The 23601-nt window shown below is 38.1% G+C and overlaps 3 protein-coding genes across 8 annotated transcripts in view; 1 reads left to right on the top strand and 2 right to left on the bottom strand.

Annotated features, from left to right (window-relative positions):
• The window catches only part of LOC147760768 (uncharacterized), a 30988-nt gene extending 10254 nt beyond the window's left edge, over positions 1-20734 (bottom strand). The window contains exon 1 of the mRNA XM_087017282.1: positions 20568-20734. Coding sequence (XP_086873408.1) covers positions 20568-20580 — 13 coding nt within the window. The 5' untranslated portion in view covers positions 20581-20734. The remainder of the gene's footprint in view (positions 1-20567) is intronic.
• On the bottom strand, positions 49-20663 carry LOC147760769 (uncharacterized). Of its 6 annotated transcripts, none has more exons than XM_087017275.1 (6): positions 20503-20663; positions 19818-19967; positions 17757-19093; positions 16704-16770; positions 12629-12694; positions 49-2543 (listed from the first exon to the last, which is right to left on the bottom strand). In XM_087017275.1, exon 6 carries the CDS (start codon positions 2520-2522, stop codon positions 1398-1400), a length of 1125 nt encoding a protein of 374 aa, XP_086873401.1. In that variant the 5' UTR covers positions 2523-2543; positions 12629-12694; positions 16704-16770; positions 17757-19093; positions 19818-19967; positions 20503-20663; the 3' UTR covers positions 49-1397. The 6 variants fall into 6 exon arrangements, with proteins under 6 accessions (XP_086873401.1, XP_086873403.1, XP_086873399.1 ...); XM_087017277.1 differs by having other exon boundaries at positions 20503-20650; XM_087017273.1 differs by having other exon boundaries at positions 20487-20632.
• Positions 4499-7022, top strand: LOC147760770 (zinc finger protein 862-like). Its single transcript, XM_087017279.1, has 2 exons — positions 4499-5783; positions 6118-7022. The coding sequence occupies exons 1-2, from the start codon at positions 5532-5534 to the stop codon at positions 6328-6330; spliced, it is 465 nt and encodes a 154-aa protein (XP_086873405.1). The 5' UTR covers positions 4499-5531; the 3' UTR covers positions 6331-7022.
• Positions 20735-23601: the final 2867 nt, after the last annotated feature.

The following is a 23601-nucleotide window of genomic DNA, read 5'->3' as shown; positions in this document are numbered from 1 at the left end:
GATTTCACCTGAATGAGATCCGCTTAATTTCATTAATATTACTCAGTATACCATTTACATATATTTTATTCATGGTATAAATTTGTAAATTTGTCAGATAAAATGAGAGTAACAGTCTATAAGTAGTATTTTCAAAACTTAAGTTAATAAACATGTTATTTCTGTCCATCTATTAAAATCAATCAAAGCATAATGACAGCTAAAGGACATTTGTATTTCAATATTTAAATATTGAATATTATAAATATACCAAATGGGCCTACTTGATAAAAATATATCTTTATTTTAATTAAAATGCACCTCAACATGGCCACCATATTTAAACAGAAGTAAAAATCATAAGTAATCCCATCATTCCCACATTTGTTTATTTTCATAATTATATGGAACTTCTTAAAAAATATTTGCTACAACGACGAAGTCCACTCCTTTAATTACTGTATGCACATTGTTATGGTTAAATTAAAATGTATGTATAAAACAAAGGTTCTGTATAAAAGTTTTGTGGAAAAAAACACTTTCATATAATTAAAGTCATTTTAATAACACTTTATTAAAGATTGTGTCGCTTAATTAACCTTACGTGTATAACCCAAACCTGAATTCTTGCAGTTGTCAGGTCTTGGCATGTTAAAATGACGTCAAGAATGCTCTCTCCACTTGTCAAAGTAAAACTCCCAGTAAAGGCAAAATTTAGTTAATGACTTTGTTGTTTTAGCTGACTCTGCAGCTTTTTTCTCAACGACGTACGCTCTGTGCCTTGAGATGGTCCCTGCATTTGAACTGCCCCCAACTACGTTTTATTTTCATAATACCGATACTAATGACTTTTTTTATCATGGCCGGTTTTAATTTGGCTTAGAAACACAAAGAATGTTTCAATTGACTGTTAAAAGCCTGCTTTACGACGCCTACCACCGGTACGAAACTATAGTGTAAACAACGATGCCTTGTCTGCTACTGGTATGTCTGAGCAAACATAACACGTAAGAGTAAAATCTATTCGCAGAACAAGCTGAGACAGTTGCACTTCATCTAAAAATGTGGAAAGTTATCACAGTAAAATATTAAAACAAGGAAAACGTCATGTGATCTTTTTTGATATGATAGAGTAAGAAATTGGCAGTAACATCGACTGTACGATATACTCTTGTACATGTATGATGTAATAAATACAATATCTGTTAGCCTTATGGGCTATGACCCTTGCATTCGGCTAACTACGGGTTTGGCAATGGACTATTTATACATATTGCCGACACATAGGCCTATCGAAGACGTCAGGTGTTTCCGCGACACTGAGTCAGATTGATCAGCATAAGCATTAGAGCATGCAAGTACTGCTAGCACTAAATGTCAAAGACGTATGTACGACTAATACCACAGCATGACATTAGTTAGTGCAAGGGGAAGACATCTGGGATGAACTCAGGTTCTTCCTCGTCCTCCCCATAAAGAATCTTTTTCACGTGTGGCTGGTTTCTCCACTGCAAAATCCGTCTAACGGCAGGATGGGACGTATTGAATACAGTGGTTATAAACTTCGTAGAAACTCTGTACTCCATATCTCCCTTCCGAGTCGCACTTCCTTTGATATAAAAATACATTGGGCTTTTCTGAAAAGTCTGTAACAAAGAAACCCTGCCCAGGTTAATTGTATCAACTGTCATGTTCTTGATAAGCCATGAGCGCATGTAATCTTGCGCGATCGAGAAATGACCAGAATCGGGATAGGCACCTTTCTCCTTATTCTTCCAGTGTGGCCTCGAGTTCCTCACGTGCACAGCGTGGCAAATTATACGATACGAGTTATAAAACATGGCAGAAGTATGAATGACAAACCACTGTGGGAACCACCAGGACACGTGATCAAAATCCTCTATGAGTGGCAGCATAAACGAAATTGTGTGCCTATGATATGCATTGATATTTGCATCAACGTTATAACTGATACCCACTGTAGCCGGGCGCTTGGGGCGATTCATCCTCGGTGTTGGGTAGGCCACTGCGGGTTGATAATCTAGTAAAAACAGCTCTAAACGATCATACGGGTTGTCCGGTAAATCTGTCATCCACCAACGTTCCTGATCAGGCTCAGAAAGTAACAACACGTCATCATCGAGAAAAATGTAGTATAAATAGCCACCATCATCCCATTTGGCCGCACGGTCAATCGCTTCTGTCAGCAGTTTGTTCCGACCCATGGCGAGGGTACTATTGGGGAAGTACACGTCCCCTGTTCTGTCTTTGTACGTCAGCCAGATTATGTCCCGATCAGGTGTAGCATTGAGTCCTTGTATAGCATGCATTGTCGCACCTTGGATACAGTAGACAAACTGTGGAGAATTTTTTGTTTCGGTGGTAAATGTTGTGCTCTCCAATCTAGGAGAAGGATTGTTGTATTCACTAGTCTTTGACATCTCTTTGATTGGCGGCGGTGCCCGAAGAAGTGAAATATAACACAGTGGTACCAGAAGCCCTCCAACAACAAGGAGAAGCCAGAGTTTGAAGGTAGTCTTCATGCCTTCGGTATGAGGAATCGCCTGCAAAATATGCATTGGGAAATTTTACATCTTCAAATATACCGAATCCTTTTAAGGGGTGATCTAACATATTTTAAATGAATCTTTAGCTTAATGTATTTTAAATATCCTCATACATGTAGTACCTTGTTTTATTTCATCTTAACACTATTAGTGAACAATTTTATTAATTTCATTCTCATTTAGTGAATATAACTATTTACAACATTGGTCAAAAATGTTGTCCCACCCCCATTTCGATGTACTATGTCAGCTAGGCTGTCACCTTGATTGGTTAGAAAACGAATTGAACCAGTTATTTTGGGATTTACCCCAAGGTCAAGTTATGATTATTATTCTCTTTCTTGTGCTATGACAGCCAGTTTAGAAAAAAGTAAAGAAGGGGTTGCTATCATTGCCCCATCGATATTCATAGTCATATATCGCAGAATCATATATCATTGCAATCATATATTGTTGACCTCAAAAACTGTTCTAAAATTTCAAAGTCGAAATTATTTAGGATTGCCTTTTATATCAAATATAAAAAATATAGAAAACGCACGGGTAATTACGAGGGGCCTATTGTTCGATGTCAACTCCGGTCACGCTTGAGGGAGGCGCTTAACAGCGGGTGATCACCCTTCAATTCTTGTTCGGGAGATCGCACAAAATCTTTCAATTTTTAAATTTTTAGTTGCAAATAAACATAAGTATTATTATATTATATTACGAAGTGATGAATTTAAATTCATCTTTAAAACATTTACTACATGTACTTGCAGGTGCAATAATATATGGCAGCATGAAAATGGACTTATATTATAGTTGGTGACCCTTTCTGTTTCATATTTTCATATAACAACATTGTTTAATGTCACCTACCTAACAAAACACAGTTTACATTTGAGCGATCCAACAAACAAATAAGTGCAGGGTGTATAGCAAATCTTTATATGTATATATATATATATATATATATATATATATATATATATATATATAAACAGGTATAAGCTATCATTTAAGGCATCTTAGAGCATTAAGAACAGATGATCTGCGGACTAAATATGACCGACCCGACATGAAAGAAGAGCAGACTAATCCGTTGATGGTCTCCCCGCCTACACATACGCCATTAAACGGATTAGATCATGGCTTCGATATTTAATTGCTAGACCCCTGCAGGGACGGCGGGTGTGGAGGCGGGGAGACCCATCTGCAGATTAGTCAGCTCTGCTTTAATGTTGGTCAGCCATATTTGATCCGCGGATTTGTTAGTCCGCGGATCTTCTTCTGAATACTCTCTAAGATGATTACGTTCTTTAATGCCAAGTTAATTGAATTGCTTTGATACATCATGTGCATCTTAAAAAGTTCATTGCTGCGGAGATTCAAAGTATGCTTTTTACTTTTGCAAATAGTACTATTGGTAGCAAGGTAGCACTGGCAAGAAAGCGAGGGAAATCGAGTACTAATTTATGTCCATCATTTGACACTAAAAGGATATAACTGAGTTTTTCATACATCCAATCGTAACACTTTTGCTCTCATGAACATCTGCGATTTCGCAGAAAATGATTTGACATGCTACAAACAGTAAAGCAGCACCATCTCTAAAGCCCGACAAGCCGAATGCTCGATAATGACCGAAGTTGGCAACACAATTAGTCTGAGAAAAAAGCTAAGCCTACCTTCCTGTGTCCAAAGCTAAACCTAAATGTACATGTACCGTCCGTAAGGGCAATAACGTCTTTACAGAAAAAAAATGTCAGAAAAAATTTCATCTTAATCTGAAGTGGAAGTTAAAAAAGTAAAAAAAAAAAAAAACTAAAGCATGTCCATCTTCACCTTTAATATTATAGTCTAAGTATAATAAATTCTATCTCTCACCGTCATAAGCTTGCTTTTGGCTGGTATAGTGGTGTGTGCAAATGTCCGTTAGGCCACACTTTTTTATTTTTATGGATGACATCCTCTGGGTACCCCAAAATCGGTGCGAGAGGGCGAAAAAAAAAAAAAAAAAAAACAGTCCAAAAAAAAAAAAAAATACTGCTTAAGTAAAGGAATGCTGTCAGTACACAGCTGGAAACACAAATTTTACCACAGAAACACGTAGCAAACTAACAATGTCTTTATCCATGCTCTCAAAATATTAAAGCCTTCAGCGATACAGAAACGGCGCGACTTTGCGACATTTGACCCATAAATTTCATTATTGTCTCATAAAAAACGATCGTAATGCGACCAAACATGCGGCCATTGTCGCAAAAATAGCATCACCTTTGCGACCAGGAAATCAGAAAAATAAAAATCAGGAATGATCCAAACAGTTTAACAAAGTAAAAATCGTTCAGTGAGTGCGCAATATCACCTGAAACTGAGTGGGGCTCAACAGCCAATCACATCGCACCTTTCAGTTATAGCGCTTAGCAACGCTTGCGAATTCAGCGAATCATGCTTCTTCTTGCATTCACCGTAATTTTCCTCCTCGCACATGGCGGAGCAAAGTGACAGTGAAACTGAACCTCGTGACCAGTCGGATGCTTGTTTGCCTCGAAAACGTGTCAAACGAGTGTTCAATGAAGCTTGGAAATCTAAATGGACATGGCTAGAACACAAAGACAACCATATGTTTTGCACACTATGTGTAAAAAGCCAAAAAAAGAACGTTTTTACCAAAGGCTGTAGCAACTTCAGAACCACGACTTTGGAGCGGCATGCTTCAGCAGCTGACCATCGCCAGTCGGTACAAGATGAAATCTCAAGGTCAACTCTATCGAGAATGGTAAAAAATGAGTTTAGTGAGAACGACAGTGCCATAATCCATGCTCTACGAACAATATATTTCTTGGCAAAGCAGGACATAGCAACATCCAATTCTCAGATTTTGTTGATTTTTTGATACAGCAAGGCTGCAGTGCTCTTGTGCCAATTGCAAAAAGCTACCAATCCTACAGTATTGCCAAATACTTTCAAGAGAGTATATACGAAGTGATTCTACGAGATATGAGAGAAAAGCTGACAGATGTCGACTATATCTCTGTGCTTTGTGATGAACCATGTGGCATTACTAGTACAAAAAAACTAAGTGTGTATGCGAGGATATCATCAGGCTGTAAACCAGAGACCATTTTCTTAGAGAATTGTGAAATACTGGATGGGAAAGCAGACACCATTGCAACATCTGTCAAAAATCTCTTGACAAAGTTTGAAGTGCCGCCTGATAAGGTAGTAGGACTAGGAAGTGACGGTGCATCGGTCAGTATTGCATAATATTATCAAGAAAAAATAAATATAAAACAACTGGTGTGAAGTTGATAAATAGAATAAATTAAATAATGTACTGGATATGTAATATATTACAAGGAAACAATAAATAGAATAAATATTAAAAATTTCATTCATGAATTTTATTTAGTCATGATTATAATTATTACTGTCAGTCTGTTATATATATGAAAAATTCCAAAATATAAAATAGTTTGGAAACTTTTTAATAATGAAATAAATTAATAGTTTAAATTTTTTAAAATATTGGTTAGTTCATCAGATGTTGATATGGAAAAATTAATTTCAATCTTTATCTCATCAGGTTATAACCGGAAAACACAATGGAGTCGGTACAACACTAGAAAGAGAGAGAAATCCACAGCTCATTCAACTGCACTGCATTGCTCACCAACTTGCACTGGTGTCTAGCCAAGCAGCCAATGGAGTGCCATATTTGAAGACCTACCGGGAGTTCATGTATCATGTATTAGATGCTCCCAAGATCAGGATAAAGAAAGTACATTCTGTTCGTTGATTTAGCTTTTTAACAGTCTAGATGCATTGTATTGCTCTTGGCAATCTTTGGCAATGTTGTTTCAGCAATGTTCATGAGAAATGCCTTTGTCGTTTTGCTTTAAACACACCAAGAGCACTTCCGAAGTCAAAATCCTGAGAAAGGGGGCCATTTAGTTTTATGGCGATCAACATTTGTAAATTTTCACTGATCAGTCTATTTCTAAGGCTAGATTTGATTATATTTTGAGCACTAAAGCCACGTTCTACGTCTGCAGTATGCACTGGGAGGGCAAGTGCTATGCCAGCCAATTTGCACAAGTTCGGGAAATTGTTCTTATGAAATATGTTGATAATTGCCCAGAGTTCTTTCATACTGTCATAACTGTAAGTGTTTGCCAGGACCAATTCCTTCAGTATTACGCATTCCTGTTTGACCACATTGCCATCAACATACTTGTCATTTGTGGTGTAATGATTTTACATTACTTTACTGACATTACTACATTGACATGACATGAATAATGGCACTTCTGGTAATCATGCCTAAGAGTGTTTCAAGGAGCAAATGTTTTTTTTTTTTTTTAAGAATAAAACTTGTTTTATGGAAATAAAAAATGGTGTTTATGATGTGTCCCTTGTTTTGAACCTTGTGTCTCATATTTTTATGAAACGGGAGACACATGTCTCTCTTTTCACATGAAGTTTCTGTATCACTGTTAAAGCATTGTGAATACTTCGTAGAAATGTAAAAAAAAGTCATGAATAGATATGCTGCATATTACCAAATCTATTTAAGGTTATTTCATGCAATTTGTTGGTATAGCAATCAATAAAACAAATATCAAACAAACAGTGTGTTTTTATTTGTATTCTCAGAATATTAAAGCATTTTGAACACTTCACAGAAATGTTTAAAAATGATGCAAAGATATGCTTAATACTACCAAATCTATTAAAGGTCATTTCGGACGATGCCATTTTGTCTACTTCGACTCACACGAAGCAGCCAAACTGCCAGGTGGCCTGTCCGACCTTCAGCCCACCAAATACCTCGACGCCCTTGTCGACCCTTTTTTCGCTACAGAAAACCTGGTACATGTATGTGCTGCTTTGTACAGAATGTCACAGAAATTTTTTGGGCGATAATCGCTGGCTGCCGCCAGCCTTTCGCACAATTGTAAAAAGGTGATGTCTCCATGCCCAATACCAATCCAAAACGACGGCGCCTGTTCTCTTTATGACTTTCATTGTGTAATTTGAAAGTAATCCTAGAGATGAATTTGACGGCAAAACGGCCACATTTCCACGTGGCGATAATACGCATGCGCAGAAAGCTCATTTCCTGGCAAATTTAATAACGACGTTTGCGACAACCGACTTCGTTGGGGGCTGGGGGGGGGATTTTTTTTTTCGGAGAACGGGCGAAAATCGGTGCGCGTGCAGGATGTCATCCATAAAAATAAAAAAGTGTGGCCTTATGTGAAGAAAAGACGACCTCATACAGCAGGTACATGGTACGTAAAATGAACACCTATTTACAAGCAATTTGAACCTTTGGCCCCGCACCTTTCATGGATACAAAGAATAAATGCTAAACGGTCTGTTGGGTACGTGTCGGTAGAGCAAGTGATATATGTATATGGAAAGGAGTTGTGACGCTTTTATGGAATACGGATCAATATGTACAACATCAACGCCGTTTCAACACAAATTTAATCAAAAGAATGAGCACTGCAATTCGATGCCAGGATTTTTTTTCTGAATGGCTATGCTGTCACCTTTATTCTTTGACATTTATATTAATGATATGGTGCATGGGTAAGGGCATTAATGTTAATGATGTGCTGATTTGTTTGCTCTTTTATGCAGATGACGTTGTGCTTTTGGCCAAGAATGAGGAGGATTTACAGTCAATGCTAGATGTAGAGCACAAGTGGGGTTACATGTATATATTTTTGATTTTGTATTTTTCCTCAATAACTTCTATTTCTATTTCTTTTTCTCTTTTTTCTTTAATTAAACGGGATAAACATGTTCTTTTGGATGTCTTTTTTGGTGATAGTACCTGTATGTTCAGGTGAGATGCCTACATCCTGTTAAGAATGTGTTTGGCGTCTGCCCTTTATACTTGCTCTTTCTTCTCTCCACCCCTCCTAATTAAAACGTTACGGTGCACAACACAGTACTTATTGCATAGTCACATGCCTCTGCACCACCCAAAATACTGGTAAGCAGTACTCTCTATCTAACCGTATATATATATATATATATATATATATATATATATATATATATATATATATATATATATATAAGGCTTGTTTTCAAACTTCACTCTACTTCTGCGCCGTGCACCTGTAGAGTGGGTTTTATAACGCTTGTACATTCGGTCGAGAAACAAGTTTTGTTTCGTTCAACGTTAAGGTAACTTCTTCGACTTAACTTCCTGATAACATTTTGATTTCTTTTTTCTTATACGCTATCTAGGTATTTCGTTCAGGTTTTAGCATTATCTCCGTATTAGTTTTGTTACTTTAGGCCATTTTCTTCGCACTATTTGTGTTTGCACCCAGTTTTCATGTTTTCAATTAAGTTTACGTTATACTTGTGATTCTGTTACTAATATCATTCTACTTTTCTTTCAGTCTTTACTCTTTACGTTTGATTTGGGAATGAAGACCAAAAGAAAAAAATCAGTCAGTCTTCAGATTATTCTCGACTAAGTGCAGTTATACTTGCTTATATTTCATGACATCTGTTGTAAAAATAATGCAACTTAAAACATTCCCATAAAAAAATTAAAGTAAAAAAATTAAAATAAAAATAATTAAATTAAATTAACAGCTCAGCACGCAAGAATGAATGATATTTAACCTTGCCGTAGTGTACAAGTCACGGATCAGAACTTGGTACTTTTAACAATTAATATGTTTCCATTTGTCTTCCTCCGTTGCACCACCAAACCATGTAATTAAAGCAAACAGTAAAATTCCTTATCGGAGCTCTGTAAAGCTTTATTAAAATACTTATCGTGCTACCAAAACTCTTAAGCTTCTTTACAAATAATTATAATACTGGAGATTAAATACGTACGACATCTAATGCCCCTATTTCACACAGACCACGAATCCCACGAATGACCAGGAATTGACAAATTTCAGGATTCGTGGTTGAATCGTAATCAGTTCGTGAAGTTCTTAACAGATTCGTATATAATCGTGGTCAGTTCTTGCAATTCTTGATCAATCGGGAATTCGTGGCCAAATTTTGGAGCTGTTCAAAATTTTGGCCACGAACTCCCGATTCCAAAAAATAGTGAAAAATAGTGAATTTCCGGACAATATTCGTGTGATTCCAGCCGAATCCCACGAATATTCGTAACACTACCGCACCTGTATCGTAACTGAATCGTAGAGCGTGTCGAATTAGACCAGAAAATTGGCAAAATCTCACGAATCCAGCCGAATCCCACGAATATTCGTAACACTACCGCACCTGTATCGTAACTGAATCGTACAGCGTGTCGAATTAAACCAGAAAATTGGCAAAATCTCACGAATCCTGAAATTTGTCAATTCCTGGCGATTCGTGGGATTCGTGGTCTGTGTGAAATAGGGGCATTAACAGTTACTGTCCACTAGGAACCACTAAACGGCTGTTGGTTCACTGAAGTAGTAGGCGGCAGATATATTACATTACTAGTTACATGCAGGCACTTAATAATAGCACTAAATAACGTCAACAGCATTGCATGACTTAATGCAAGGGGAGGACATCTGGGATGAACTTAGGTTCGTCCTTGTCCTCCCCATAGAGAATCTTCCTCACTTTGGGCTGATTTCTCCAACGCAAAATCCGCTTAATGGCCGGATGGGACGTGCCGAATACAGTGGTTATGAACTCCGTAGAAACTCTGTACTCCATATTTCCCTTCCGCCTCGCCATTCCATTAATGAATGAATACATCGCCGGTTTTTTAAAAGTTTGTAACAAAGAAACGTTGCCAATGTTCATGGTATCAACTATTGTGTCCTTAATAAACCATGTGCGCATATAATCTCGCGGTAATGTGAAATCACCGGAAGCTGGGTACGCTCCCTTCACCTTATTCTTCCAATGTGGTCTAGGGTTTATCCTATATACGGTGTGGGTGTACATACGGTATGAATTATAAAACATTGCAGAAACATGAATGACAAACCATTGTGGAAACCACCATGACAAGTGATCTAAATCCTCTACGAGTGGCAGCATGAAAGAAATGGTGTGGCGATGGTACGCGTTGATCATTGCATCAAAGTTGTAAGCTATGCCAACTGTATCAGTTGGTTTAGTCTTCATATTCGTGGGTCTTGGGTAGCCCACCGCCGGCAGAAAATCCAGTAAAAAGAGTTCAAAACGATCATAAGAGTTTTCCGGTAAAACTGCCCCAAAACTTGTGTTCTGAACAGTTTCGACTAACACGTCGTCATCGAGAAATACGTAGTATAGATAGCCCCCATCTTTTTTCTCGGACGCACGGTCTACCGCTTCCTTCAGTAGTCGGTTACGACCCTCAGCTAAGGTGCTATTGGGAAAGTAAATATCCCCCGATTGGTCCCTGTACGTCAACCATATTATTTCCCGATTCTGTGTTGCTATGAGATTTTTTACAGGGTGAACAGACGCACCTTGAATAAGGTAAGCAAATTGTGGCGAATCTCTTGGTTTGGTGGTAGAGGCTGTTCTCACAATTGTGAACGCATTGTATTCACTCTTCCTTGGCGTCTTTTTGGTGGTCGAGGGTGACCATAGGAAGTTTATGAACAACGTAACCAAAAGCCCCCCAACAACAAGAAGCCAGAAATTGTAGGTCGTTTTCATTGCTAAAACTGATTGCCAACCAATGAATGTTTTCAATTTTTAAAGGAAAATCCCGCACACTCTTTGGTTTCTCAGTCTCAACGGAAAATCTTGGAAGTTGTCAAAATCAGCGCAAATTTACTCCCGCGCAGCACCAGCTAATAAAACAGTCATTTTTGCCGTCCTTCAATTAAATAAACACCTCAATTCCCTCTAAAAAGTTACATACTAACCTCAAATTTCACAAAAGGTTCTATGATCCACACTTTCCTCCTAAGCAGCAAACTACTGACCTTGAACTGGTTTGGTTAGTCATGTGGCACAAATCATGTGACATGCGGATTGGGCCTTCAAATGATACATTTCTTAAGTTCAGTGTGATCACAAATAAGGTTTTCAGTTTATTGGGGCAATGGTTGCATGAAATAATGAAAATATAACTTAAATTTAATACCGAAGCACCAATTATGTCTCTCGTTTTGCGAGAGTTCGCCTGACCTATTTTCATTGGAAATCCCGCAATTTTATCACGAGGGTGGACAGGTGGAGTGAATTGTGTGGCTAGTTTCGAATTGCACCAGAACTTGCGGAAATTTCTGACTCACATATGTAAACTATATTTGAAGATTTTAATGAGGTAGGTATAGATTTTCAACAGAAGTCAGAAGTTATACTTTATACGTTTTTTCGTCAAAAGTGTATGCCTTCCCCCCAACTTCAAGATCAAGATTACATGCATATATAAGGTAAGTATACAATGTATTATACATATAGTTTTGTTAATAGGGGGTGTTTTTCATTCTGCACTGTGTGACCTACCCCAACTCATTTACATTAGTTTAGTCATTAGATTTACCTAATTTTCATTTGGCAAGTCTGAATAATGATCGATACGAAAGCAGTTTACCAGCACGAGCACCTGTCAAGACTCATTTGATAAGTATTCGGGATACATCTTTAATCTTCATTTAGGGCCTATACACTTTTAATTGTTTTACAACTATATCTCAAAGGGTTAGGCCTACATCCCCGCACCGATACTCCCCCGCACCGGTAGCCTACATCCCCGCACCACTGCTCCCCCGCACCGATACTCCCCCGCACCGACACTCCCCTGCAGTAGCCTATCGATGCGGGGAAGCAATGATGTGGGGGAGTATCGGTGTGGGGGAGTAACGGTGGGCCTACATCGGCAATTTTACTGGGGATGTATCGATGCGGGGTTCTATCGGTGTGGGATCTATCGATGCGCATAATACACAAAAATTTACTAAGGGGGATTATCAATTGGTGCGGGGGAGTAGGCCTAACAGTGCGGGGGAGTATCGGTGCGGGGGAGTATCGACATGACCCCTCTCAAAGTACATTCCACCATGCAAATCTACAGTTGAAAAGAATTGGGCATCATCATGTTATTTTCCAGGAAAGCATCGTTATGTAATTCATAGTAAACTTCGTTGTAATAGTAGGCCTACCTTTAAATATGTGGATGGGTGGTGGTCTTCCGTAGTAGGCTAAGTCTTGATACATGTTCTCAATTTCTGTAAATTAAAATGCTTATCTTTAACCATGGTCCCTAATAATTTATGTTTTAGGCCTATACTAGTGGTAATTTTTTTTTCATTGCAGGTGAAAACGAAGAGTTTCATGCAAGTAGGCGTAACAGGGAAAATTGGTGCTACATGATTTGTAAGTGATCATGACAATATCAAATAACCTTTCAGATATTGTTGCTTATATAATTGTTTCAATATCTCTGTTGATAGAGATATAAAAGATATATTTACTGAGTATTTGGACAGGACTAATGCCACTAAAGGCACAAATATAGATTTGATGGCCAATGCATGACGTCAAATCTTGAATTTTACGTGATCTTCCTACAAAAACAGTTGAAGCATTTGTTTACAAGGAAAGATTTGAATAAAATTTTAGCCACACAGGCTCTGGAATTTCCCGCACACACTCTAGTTTGCAAATTATAATGAAAGTTACGATGTTGTCAAGGAAAAATGTCACCGCGACGTGTGAGTTTGGGTTAGAGTCGCGTTCTCCCGTGAAAAAACGTAAAAAAATCCCTACGCTGTGACAGTAGGCCCTATGTGGCCTACTGATTAAAAATAGGCTACTTAGATTAAATTTCGTGTTGAATCCTAACTAGTAGATATTAGGACCTGTATAGGACATATGTATTATACCCCCGTCACACTAGAGGTGGAATGAGCAAGAATGCCGTCGTCTTTGTGCGCGCCTGGATATTCGAAGAGCATTCTAAAAATTCCGAGTGCATTCTAAATATTTTTACCCTTTCTTGTGGCATTCCGAATGTTTTTGTCATGTCAAAAACTTTCGAAGTGCATTCCAAGTGGAAATTTATCGAATGGCATTTGAACAGTATTCTAACTGCACTATGACTGCATTCTAAATATTCTCACGGCATTCCGACAGCATTCGAAACATTCTGATAACATTAGAGGAATATTCGAACTGACAAGTTACTTAAAGCCCCCGTCAAACTTATTCGAAATCAGTAGGAATCAAGCCGGAATTACTAAATTTAAAAATTCGTGCCATATTCCAGCGGGAATTAATAATTATCATAAAATATTACGGCTTTGTAAGAATGCCTCTGGAATACTAAGAATGCACATCGAACCCGCCTGGAATGATTCTTGCACATTCCAGGTATATTACCTCTCAAATGCAGCTCGAATGTAGTTGGAATACTGTAGGAATATTGCAATAAATTTCCTCTTGGAATGCACTTCGAAAGTTTTTGACATGACAAAAACATTCGAGCCGGCCACAAGAATGGGTAAAAATATTTGGAATGCACTCAGAATTTTTAGAATGTTTTTAGAATGCTATTCGAATATCCTGGAATGCAAAAAAATTGTATTTCCGACGCCATTCTTAATCATTCCGCCTTAGTGTGACGGGGATTTTATACTCCGCCAGAATGTTTCGGATGAGCTGCAATATTAATTTTGCCAGCAATCGAACTACACTAGTGCGCCGTTCAAAGTATATTCTTAATATTGTTACTGCCTTCTTACAGCATTATAAATATTCCTAGTTTTCCAACTTCATTCGAACTGCTTTTGAGAGCTACACAGTCGAAAATCAAGCGCGAATTCAAGCGCATTCTTTGTATTCCAACGGTACTCTTACAATAATTAAGGTCAATTTGAAAATTTTCCCCCGAATGTGGTTCGAATTTTAAAGATTCTTCGTTCGGGCTCATTCTTCTTCATTCCTGCTGATTCCGAATAAGTGTGACGGGGGTATTTGGTATCACCATACATTGACCTAAACACTCCTACTCACTCATACAGACACTTATTGTAAATGCCAGCGATTTATGTCATTCTTTAATTTTTATTTGCATTCTATTTTTGAAGAATTTTAAATTTTCTTTTGTTTTTTACACGGAAAACATTTTCTGGTCTCTTCCTCTATCTCTCTCCCGTCTCTTTCTTTTTTTCCCTCTCTCTTTCTCACTCTCTTCCGTTTCTCATTCCCTTCTAATCGAAACTACACAGTATACACAGCACAGTACAAACTGCATAGTTATATGCCACTGCTCTACCCTAAATAAACAGTACTCTTTCTATCACACCGTATATAAGGTTTGCTTTCTTCCCTTTTTTGTCACTCTACTTCTACATTGTGTAGGGCCTATCGGTAAAGGGGGGTCATTTAACCCTTGTGCAGTAACGTTCAACGTAAACGAAAAGTTAACGTTTCTGTTTTTCCTACTTCATATACGCTATCTAGGTATTTCGTTTAGATTTCAGATATTTCCGTCTTATTTTCATTAATTTAAGCTATTTTCTTTGTGTTTGCAGTTAACGTTTTTCTTTTGATTCATTTACTAACTTCGTTTCATCTTTTCTTTTAGGCTTTGCATTTGATTTGGGAATGAAGAACAAAAAATCTAATCAGTCTTCAGATTATTCTCGACTAAGTGCAGCTACACCTATCAATATTTCAGTTATTATATTAAGGTAGTCACTAAAAACTTTTTATCCTACTCATTCTACATCTATGACATCGGTTGTAAAAAGAATGGAACATAAAAACAGTCTATATGCCGTTCTCCTATTGCTTAAAAGGGTTATGTCAGTTTTTGGACAAATTTTGGGTGGGGATGGGGGGATGCAACTGGGGATGCAACTGCTAGCACCTCTTTCGTTCCGCGTATACTGGTCTCACTAAATTGCTATCAACTTAACCGGCTTAAATGTCTGTCACGCCTAGTAAAGCTGTTAGGGGGTTATTATCTTTACCCTCTAGTTGATTCGGTAGGCGTGACAGACATTTAATCGGTTAAGTTGACAGCAATATAGAGAGACTCCCAAGGGAGTTAGACCGATCCAGATGGCTCGATCTAGACATGGGAACCCAGTCTTACAGTAGGATTCCATGTGTTCAACTTAAAAAAAAAATAACAATTCACATTGCATATGTAGAATTCACCTGGATGGGTACCCCTTGAATCTCTATGCCGCGATATTTCTACGTGTCGCTTTAGTAATGTAGCTGATTAACCACAAGAAAACACTGATATGTTGCCAATTTAAACAATGTTTTCCTCAATTAATTTGCAATTGCAATTTGCAATTTTGTCGTACTGTATATGGTGTTTTTTTAAATCTAATTTGCCCGTTTGTTGCGGCATCGTCGTAGCTGCATCGACGTCGTTCACTAACCACTAATCTCGGTAACGTTTTAAAGTAGATATCAGAAAAGATAATAATGCTTATGAATAACCTTCCCGTGTTTTTCTATAACTCATGATACATAAAACTCAAGAAAATAGTGGTATACGTTTCCCATTTTTATGGCATTTAAAACTAATTACTAACACATTCCGACTCTCAACTTCTTTGTTTAACAGTTGGATTTTATCTCCTCCCGTTGTGGTTCTACCTTGGTCTCGTAGCGTCGCGAGCCAATACACAGTGAACAAAATATGAATTATCGCATTTCTGCCACGCGAAGTAGGAAAACCAGGTGATTTTGCACCCGCACAATATATGTAGGGCATTGATCAATATGACCTGAAGAGGACAACGACCTGTAAAATGTGGATGCATAGATCGATATATTTGCAACGAAAGCTGTACAGCAGTGGTTTGTACAGTTCGCTGCATCACGATAATTGATCTTGCGTTTTTAGTTTCTGAAAAACAAGCAAAACACCTTACCATTTTGCCAGTGATTGACTTAAATAAACTAACTGTATTAAGTTTACTACTTTATAATGTGACTTTTCCCGTATCTGTAAGAGAATACCCACCTTTGTCAACCGAACGCTACATTAATTTCCAGCTGAATGCTGGAAGATTACCCCGGTCGCGATGAATCTGAGCGAAATACCATGTTGCTAACTGGTTGTGTTTGTCCAAAACTAACGATAACGACTCAAACGAAACGAATTTTTTAAAAAATTAAAAAGACACACCTTATATTTCTCTGTTAACACCCTATTTCAAAACTAATAACTCTATCTTGGGGAACTCTCTGTCACGTTACACCGGCACTCACCTTTTTATTATACAGTTAAATTCTATTCCTCTCCGTCGTAAGTCTGCCTTTTCCTTGTAGCTCTGCGCTGAAACAGAAGGTGAACAAAATATAAACTTTCGTGCTACTGCCAGGCTGTAGAGTTGGAATTTCACGTGGTTTGCATCGACCTTTATACAGTGTATGCATGCCTTTGCGCAGTATGACCTAGACAGGACAAAGAGATTTTTTATTACTTGCATGAATCATAGCGTTCAAACATTTACAACTCTCACCCCGTTCGCTCTTGCTGGCACAAAAGGTTAATAATGCACGGTCAACTGAATCGGAATAGTGTAAATATTATTGTTCGGAGTTACCCTAACGATGTTTTACCTGTGGCCGAACGTGTTATTTTCTTATATTTAAACAAGACGGAACAAACATGTTACTAAATTCATGAATACAAAACCACTGGTCGTCGTCATTTGGTGTTTTTTTAACAAAGTTTTCTTATTCCCCAACCTGCTATGATCAAATCATTGGGATTAACGCTATAGCAAACGACTGTCTTGGGTCCTACTCCCCAGGTATATGTAGTAGCCGGGACTTGTGTAAGTTGTCACTGTATAGTGTTACTCTTATGACTGATGACTTCTCATGCACGCACACACACACACACACACACACACACACACACACGCACTTCACCTGAAGGGCACAGGAGATAGTGGGGGAAAGACAAATATCGTTAAGGCTACGAAATACACATTTCTCACAACTATAGATGAGATATAAGATTTTTTGTATATTTTCTATTTTTATTCATCGATTTATACTTCGTTTTATTTTCTTTTATCCTGTATAGATTTTATTATTCTTTTAACTTCTTTCTTCCGCTAAGGGGAATAAACATGTATGCTGTAAATTGGGATGTTTTCTCTGTGAAACTCGTACTAGTTAAAGAAGGACGGAAGTACATACGTTTTTTTATGTAGTCCGACTGAGTAATTTTTTAATATTCGAGTCCCGGCAATCCAGTTTCCAAGCGATAGCCTGATGCGGTGTAATTGACGATTATGCAAAACAACTCACCTGAACGCGACTGCATAACACTCGCTGAAACGGAAATGACGTAAGCTATTTAGTATACTCGTTTCAACGCCATGCTGCTGAATAGTTTGGAAGCTTGAAGCGGGTTGTGTGTCTCATCATTCTAACTGAAACAAGTTGAAGAGAGGCAAAGGACGCTATTGTGTGGTGCATGGAGGCAACAGTACTACCGTATATACTTGTTGACAAAGATAACCCACATAGCAAGACCATGGATATGAGGATAGATATGAATATGGACCTCAATACCGCCCCCTACCCGCCCTGACAGCAGCGATAAACGCGTTTTGCCCCTCAGATACACGTATCATTGACCTTGCTTTACACGGGGCATCAATATCTAAATATGTCCTTATTCACAATAAACACATAGGTTACTTAACACAGCTTGAATTGTGAATTTCTGATAAATAAATGAGGGGTTTAAAAATATAATTAACCGGGCTTTGCTAAATATAACGATCTTTGCTTTTCCTCTAGTAATGATAAAACGGTATCACTCGACAGATGGAAGGCATGAATCCTTGTGTGAAAATGTGGCTCAAAGTTGTATCCTTTAGCTCAACACTACTTGCTTATGCGAACGTTCCCTTAAATAATCTGCATCCATTATAAATCCGGTATCCGCTTTAAAAAATTGCTGTTTTCCTCCACCTGCTGCCTTATAATGGTCTGCAGCAATGGATGTTTTCCTGAACGATTTGAGATATGAATGTTCCCTTATTATTGAATGCCATCTTTGAAACGTTCTCTTCCACATATAATTCTAGTCAAATGCAGCTGAAAATGCTATAAATAATACGGGCGCTCCCAAGGACAGTAAAACCATGAAATCGGCAAACGCACTTAAAAGTGTCTGTATCTTTATAAAATTATAACTTCGCAAAAGCGCACAGCAATATGAAAGACGATGTTCTTTCACAATTGCCAAATTGAGTGGAATACATGCACCACGACTTCGGTGCAGTTTGAGCCAGTCACCATGCATACGGCACAGTAGTTCCACATTTATCTCGTGGCATACTGTACGTCCATCAAAACAATATGTACGCAGGAGGAACTAAAACATCAGACTTGAGATGTGCGCACATATTTATTCGCCTTTGTAACTTCCGAGTAAGGCGGTGGAGACGAAGAATAGACGTCTACGTAGGGCGGGGGCTCGTCGCGTCTTTGGTAAGGCGGAGGTGCAGAGGGAACTGTCACGCCGGACACGGCATCGTTATTACTGGTCGACTGCGTCCTTCCGGCCATTCGGTTATCAGTGAAAGTGTTTTGAGCATTATGTTCATAGTCTATGGAAGTGCTGTCTGAGTTACCTGAAATACATAAGCACGGATTCAATAAGTGCGTGTAAGTGGGAGTCATCTGATAAAGTTATGAATGACGACTTTATAATCCGAATAAAGCGAATTTGCTATAGCATAAATGCTTTAAGAATTAGAGAGACAGAGATCAAAAGTTGAATTTGATTGACAAAAATCGTTCAAAATTACAATGGAATCCAGAAATTTTCTAACAACAACCTTGAAAATGGGCTCAGAAAAAAAAATAAATATTGAGATACACGTATAGAAGATGCAACCGAAATCTGTTCCATGCTGTATCTTCCACCCCTGCTTCTTGACCATTGTGTCTACATTCATCGCCTTGGATAGCAAGAACTACGTGGATGTACATGTAGCAGGAGGGGGGGGGGGTTGACAGTTTTGGCAATGGCTAGATACTAAGCATAGGACAGAGTGACTCTGGTTTTCAGAATGCACCCAATCGATGTGTGTACATTTCAAGCGCGTGAATAACCCAGGGGTTGAATCATTTCTATTCAACAATTCTTCATAAACATCGTTAATTAAGGGAAGGCTGATGACTGATTAAACTGAATAAAAACTGCTGATAACGAAACGATACACAACAGCATATTTAGCTAGTGCTATGATAAGAGGCAATTGTTGTTAGGTGTTTACATAGTTCAAACAGATACTAGTAGTTCTGAAACTGAGAGAGAGAGAGAGAGAGAGAGAGAGAGAGAGAATGGTTTACCTGTGGCCAGCAATAACCTCCTTCTCTCTGCAGGCGTTGTCCCTCTAGATCTGTCACGTTTGAAGCCAGACCAGCAGCAGTAGGCCACAAGCATAAGAACCACAAATGCGATGCAAGCGCCACCTACCGGACTATTGAAGAACCCCCAGACTGCAAACAGAAACGTGTGATGTTCAAGATTTTCAACCATTTGTGGAGATCGTTCCAGCATGTGTATCCCACATGGTGCTTGTTACGCCTAGACGACCTCAATTACAATCTTGAAAAAAATGTATTGTTTTCCCTTCACTCTATTCCAATTTTCAAAATATATTTCTCATTGATACACATCTAGTTATTATACATGTATACATGTAGTACGTTAGTTATAAATTCGACGAAAACTGTTGGCCATCGTTTTATCTCCAAAATATCCTTACCGTATCTAGTCTTTTGGTAAAATGAAATTACATCAACTACTATCAATATTTATTTGTAAAAAAAATGTATAAGCCATGCTTTTTAAAGTAAACATCGATATTTAACTGTTGAGGGGAGTTACGATTCTTGGAGAGAATTGTCCTGCTGTCAAGAAATAAACACCGAATTTACGTCATTTCCAATAACAAAACAACAGTCGAGGCATCAGAAGGACTGCCCACATATGTAAATTTGCGAAAAAAAACATACTGTAGTGTCAACTGACCCTTGGATGCCACCAAATGTAACAGAGACATGGCGTTTTGTGACTGATTACAACAATGCCCTTACTGTCGTTATCCATCGATCCAGCCAGGTAAACGGCAATCACATCAAGCCTCGGGAGTAGATATCGCTCACATGCTACCAAGCTCGGGAGACACAGGTCAAAACTGCTCACTCACATAGCAGGTATTCACGTGTGCAGCGTTTACAGAGACAATAGCTTATTGCTTGAACCGGAGAACGGAGAACGTTACCAGGAAATAGTCTACTGAGCATGTATGTACTATGTGTGTAGCCCCGGGTCCACTAATTAGGCCAGGCACGCTTGAATGTGCCCACCGTTCCCCTCTGCCTCGATGTTGATATACAATATTCGTTGTTGGTGAGCTGTACTCGGGCCAATGTCAATTGTGACTGCAGCAATGTTCATATACCGGTATTTTGAACAATCGCATGATAAGCAAAGTGTGCCTATATATGCCGCCGTCCCATCAACCCAATTGATACCTTATCTGATGACGCATTGTACACGTTATCAGCGAACGCAGGGATGTCCTGGGTCACACATTGTTTAGCTGAATGTCTTTGTGTCCCTACATGTCAGTTACGTAAATTGTCTGATCGCTGTCTATGGGCATGTTGCTTAATTAAGTAAGTATATAGCCCCTCCCCCCCCCCCCCCTTCCCGTGAACACACGTTCTCACTTGTAACAATCGAAGCTGGATTTTAATGCAACAGCACTGTCATTACACAATGCAATCCGCACCCACTCTTAAGGTCGGACTGAGTGCACATATTGTGCCTTTTTTCTACACAGTAAGTTCGATCTTTGGATACTATTTGAATACTTTCAGCGAGCATGATAATGATGGCTCCACGGGGTGTGTCTTTATCGGGCCCCACCCCCTCAGCAAAGGTAGTTCGTGATAGACTGCAACACTTCTAAGACTGGGTTCCCATAAACTTATCGTACTAGCAGGATCGATTTAACTCCGAGGGGAGTCTCGCTAAATTGCATTTAGTTTAAGCGGCTTAAATGTCTGTCACGCCCACTGACGCTTTTAGGGGGCACACTTACTGAATGCAATTTAGCGAGAATCCCATCGGCGATAGATCGATCCTGCTAGTGCGATAGGGTTATGGGAGTAATCCCTAGTATACACAAGTAAACTATACTTTTATCTTCTCTCTCCGGTCACTGCCTCTCGTCTCTTGCAGCGTTGTCGGTATGTTTTAACATTTAAAATGTTTTGATTACATTTCAACGACTCTCAAAGAATGCTTGTCGATATTTCATTCTAAATATTAAATATATTAAATTAATCTATCAAAGTCATGACATTATTTTTTGTTTTCCTTTTTCTACTATGTGTTAAAATGCTGCACTGGTACTAATATTTTTGTAACTTTAATATGGTGGTACGCAGAAGTGTCACTTAGAAGAACATTTAAAAATAATTTTTTGTTATATAAAATTTAGTCACAATTGAAAGTAAGGCGACCTGACAATATGATAAACTAATCGGTGACATTTATCTCACGTGATATTGTCACCGCCTTGTGCTCCAACAAGGATTTTAAATAATGTATATCATCTTCAGGCCTACCCAACTACCAGACTCGGCACCGAATGATCCTGAATTCACCGGTAGATCAGACCACACTACCCGTTTTCAAGGTGTGTGTCAGATCGCATTACACAGTATCATACCCTGAACAAATTTTGAGTGGTGATGCAATGCTTTTCAACCCCGCTGAGAATCGTCACTATCACATCGCGTACTAGGCAAGAGCGGAGTCACATCTGATACTGTGTAATGCGAAGTTATATATTGATAGTCATGTACATAAGAAGCACAAATAACTATATACTATGTATTATCATTATAAAATTTAAAAAATACGCATAAACTCTTGCATATTTATGTCTCTATACATTATGCACAGTTTTCAGTGATTTCACCTGAATGAGATCTGCTTAATTTCATTGATTTTACTCAGTATACCATTTACATATATTTTATTCATGGTATAAATTTGTAAATTTGTCAGATAAAATAAGAGTAACAGTCTATAAGTAGTATTTTCAAAACTTAAGTTAATAAACATGTTATTTCTGTCCATCTATTAAAATCAATCAAAGCATAATGACAGCTAAAGGACATTTGTATTTCAATCTTTAAATATTGAATATTATAAATATACCAAATGGGCCTACTTGATAAAAATATATCTTTATTTTAATTAAAATGCACCTCAACATGGCCACCATATTTAAACAGAAGTAAAAATCATAAGTAATCCCATCATTCCCACATTTGTTTATTTTCATAATTATATGGAACTTCTTAAAAAATATTTGCTACAACGAAGCAGTCCACTCCTTAAATTACTGTATGCACATAGTTATGGCTAAATTAAAATTTATGTATAAAGCAAAGGTTCTGTATAAAAGTTTTTCTGGAAAACACTTTCATATAATTAAAGTCATTTTATTAACACTTTATTAAACATTGTGTCGCTTAATTGACCTTACGTGTATAACCCAAACCTGAATTCTTGCAGTTGTCAGGTCTTGGCATGTTAAAATGACGCCAAGAATGTTCTCTCCACTTGTCAAAGTAAAACTCCCAGTAAAGGCAAAATTTCTTTAATGACTTTATTGTTTTAGCTGACTCTGCAGCTTTTTCGCTTAATAGATAAGGCAAAAACATGTAATGCTCTCCACGACGAGTCTTGAGATGATCCCTGCATTTGAACTGCCCCCAACTACGTTTAAAATACCGATACTAATGACTTTTTTATCATGGCCGGTTTTAATTTGGCTTAGAAACACAAATAATGTTTCAATTGACTGCCAAAAGCCTGCTTCACAACGCCTACCACCGGTACGAAACTATAGTGTAAACAACGATGCCTTGTCTGCTACTGGCATGTCTGAGCAAGCATAACACGTAAAAGAAAAATCTATTCGCAGAACAAGCTGAGACAGTTGCACTTTATCTCAAAATGTGGAAAGTTATCACAGTAAAATATTAAAATAAGGAAAACGTCATGTGATCTTTATATATATTTATATGTGTTAGAGTAAGAAATTGG

This window comes from Lingula anatina, chromosome 7, assembly GCF_051362555.1.
Source record: "Lingula anatina isolate TDL-2025a chromosome 7, LinAna3.0, whole genome shotgun sequence".
Taxonomy (NCBI): domain Eukaryota; kingdom Metazoa; phylum Brachiopoda; class Lingulata; order Lingulida; family Lingulidae; genus Lingula; species Lingula anatina.
This window is presented reverse-complemented; position numbering and strand designations above follow the sequence as displayed.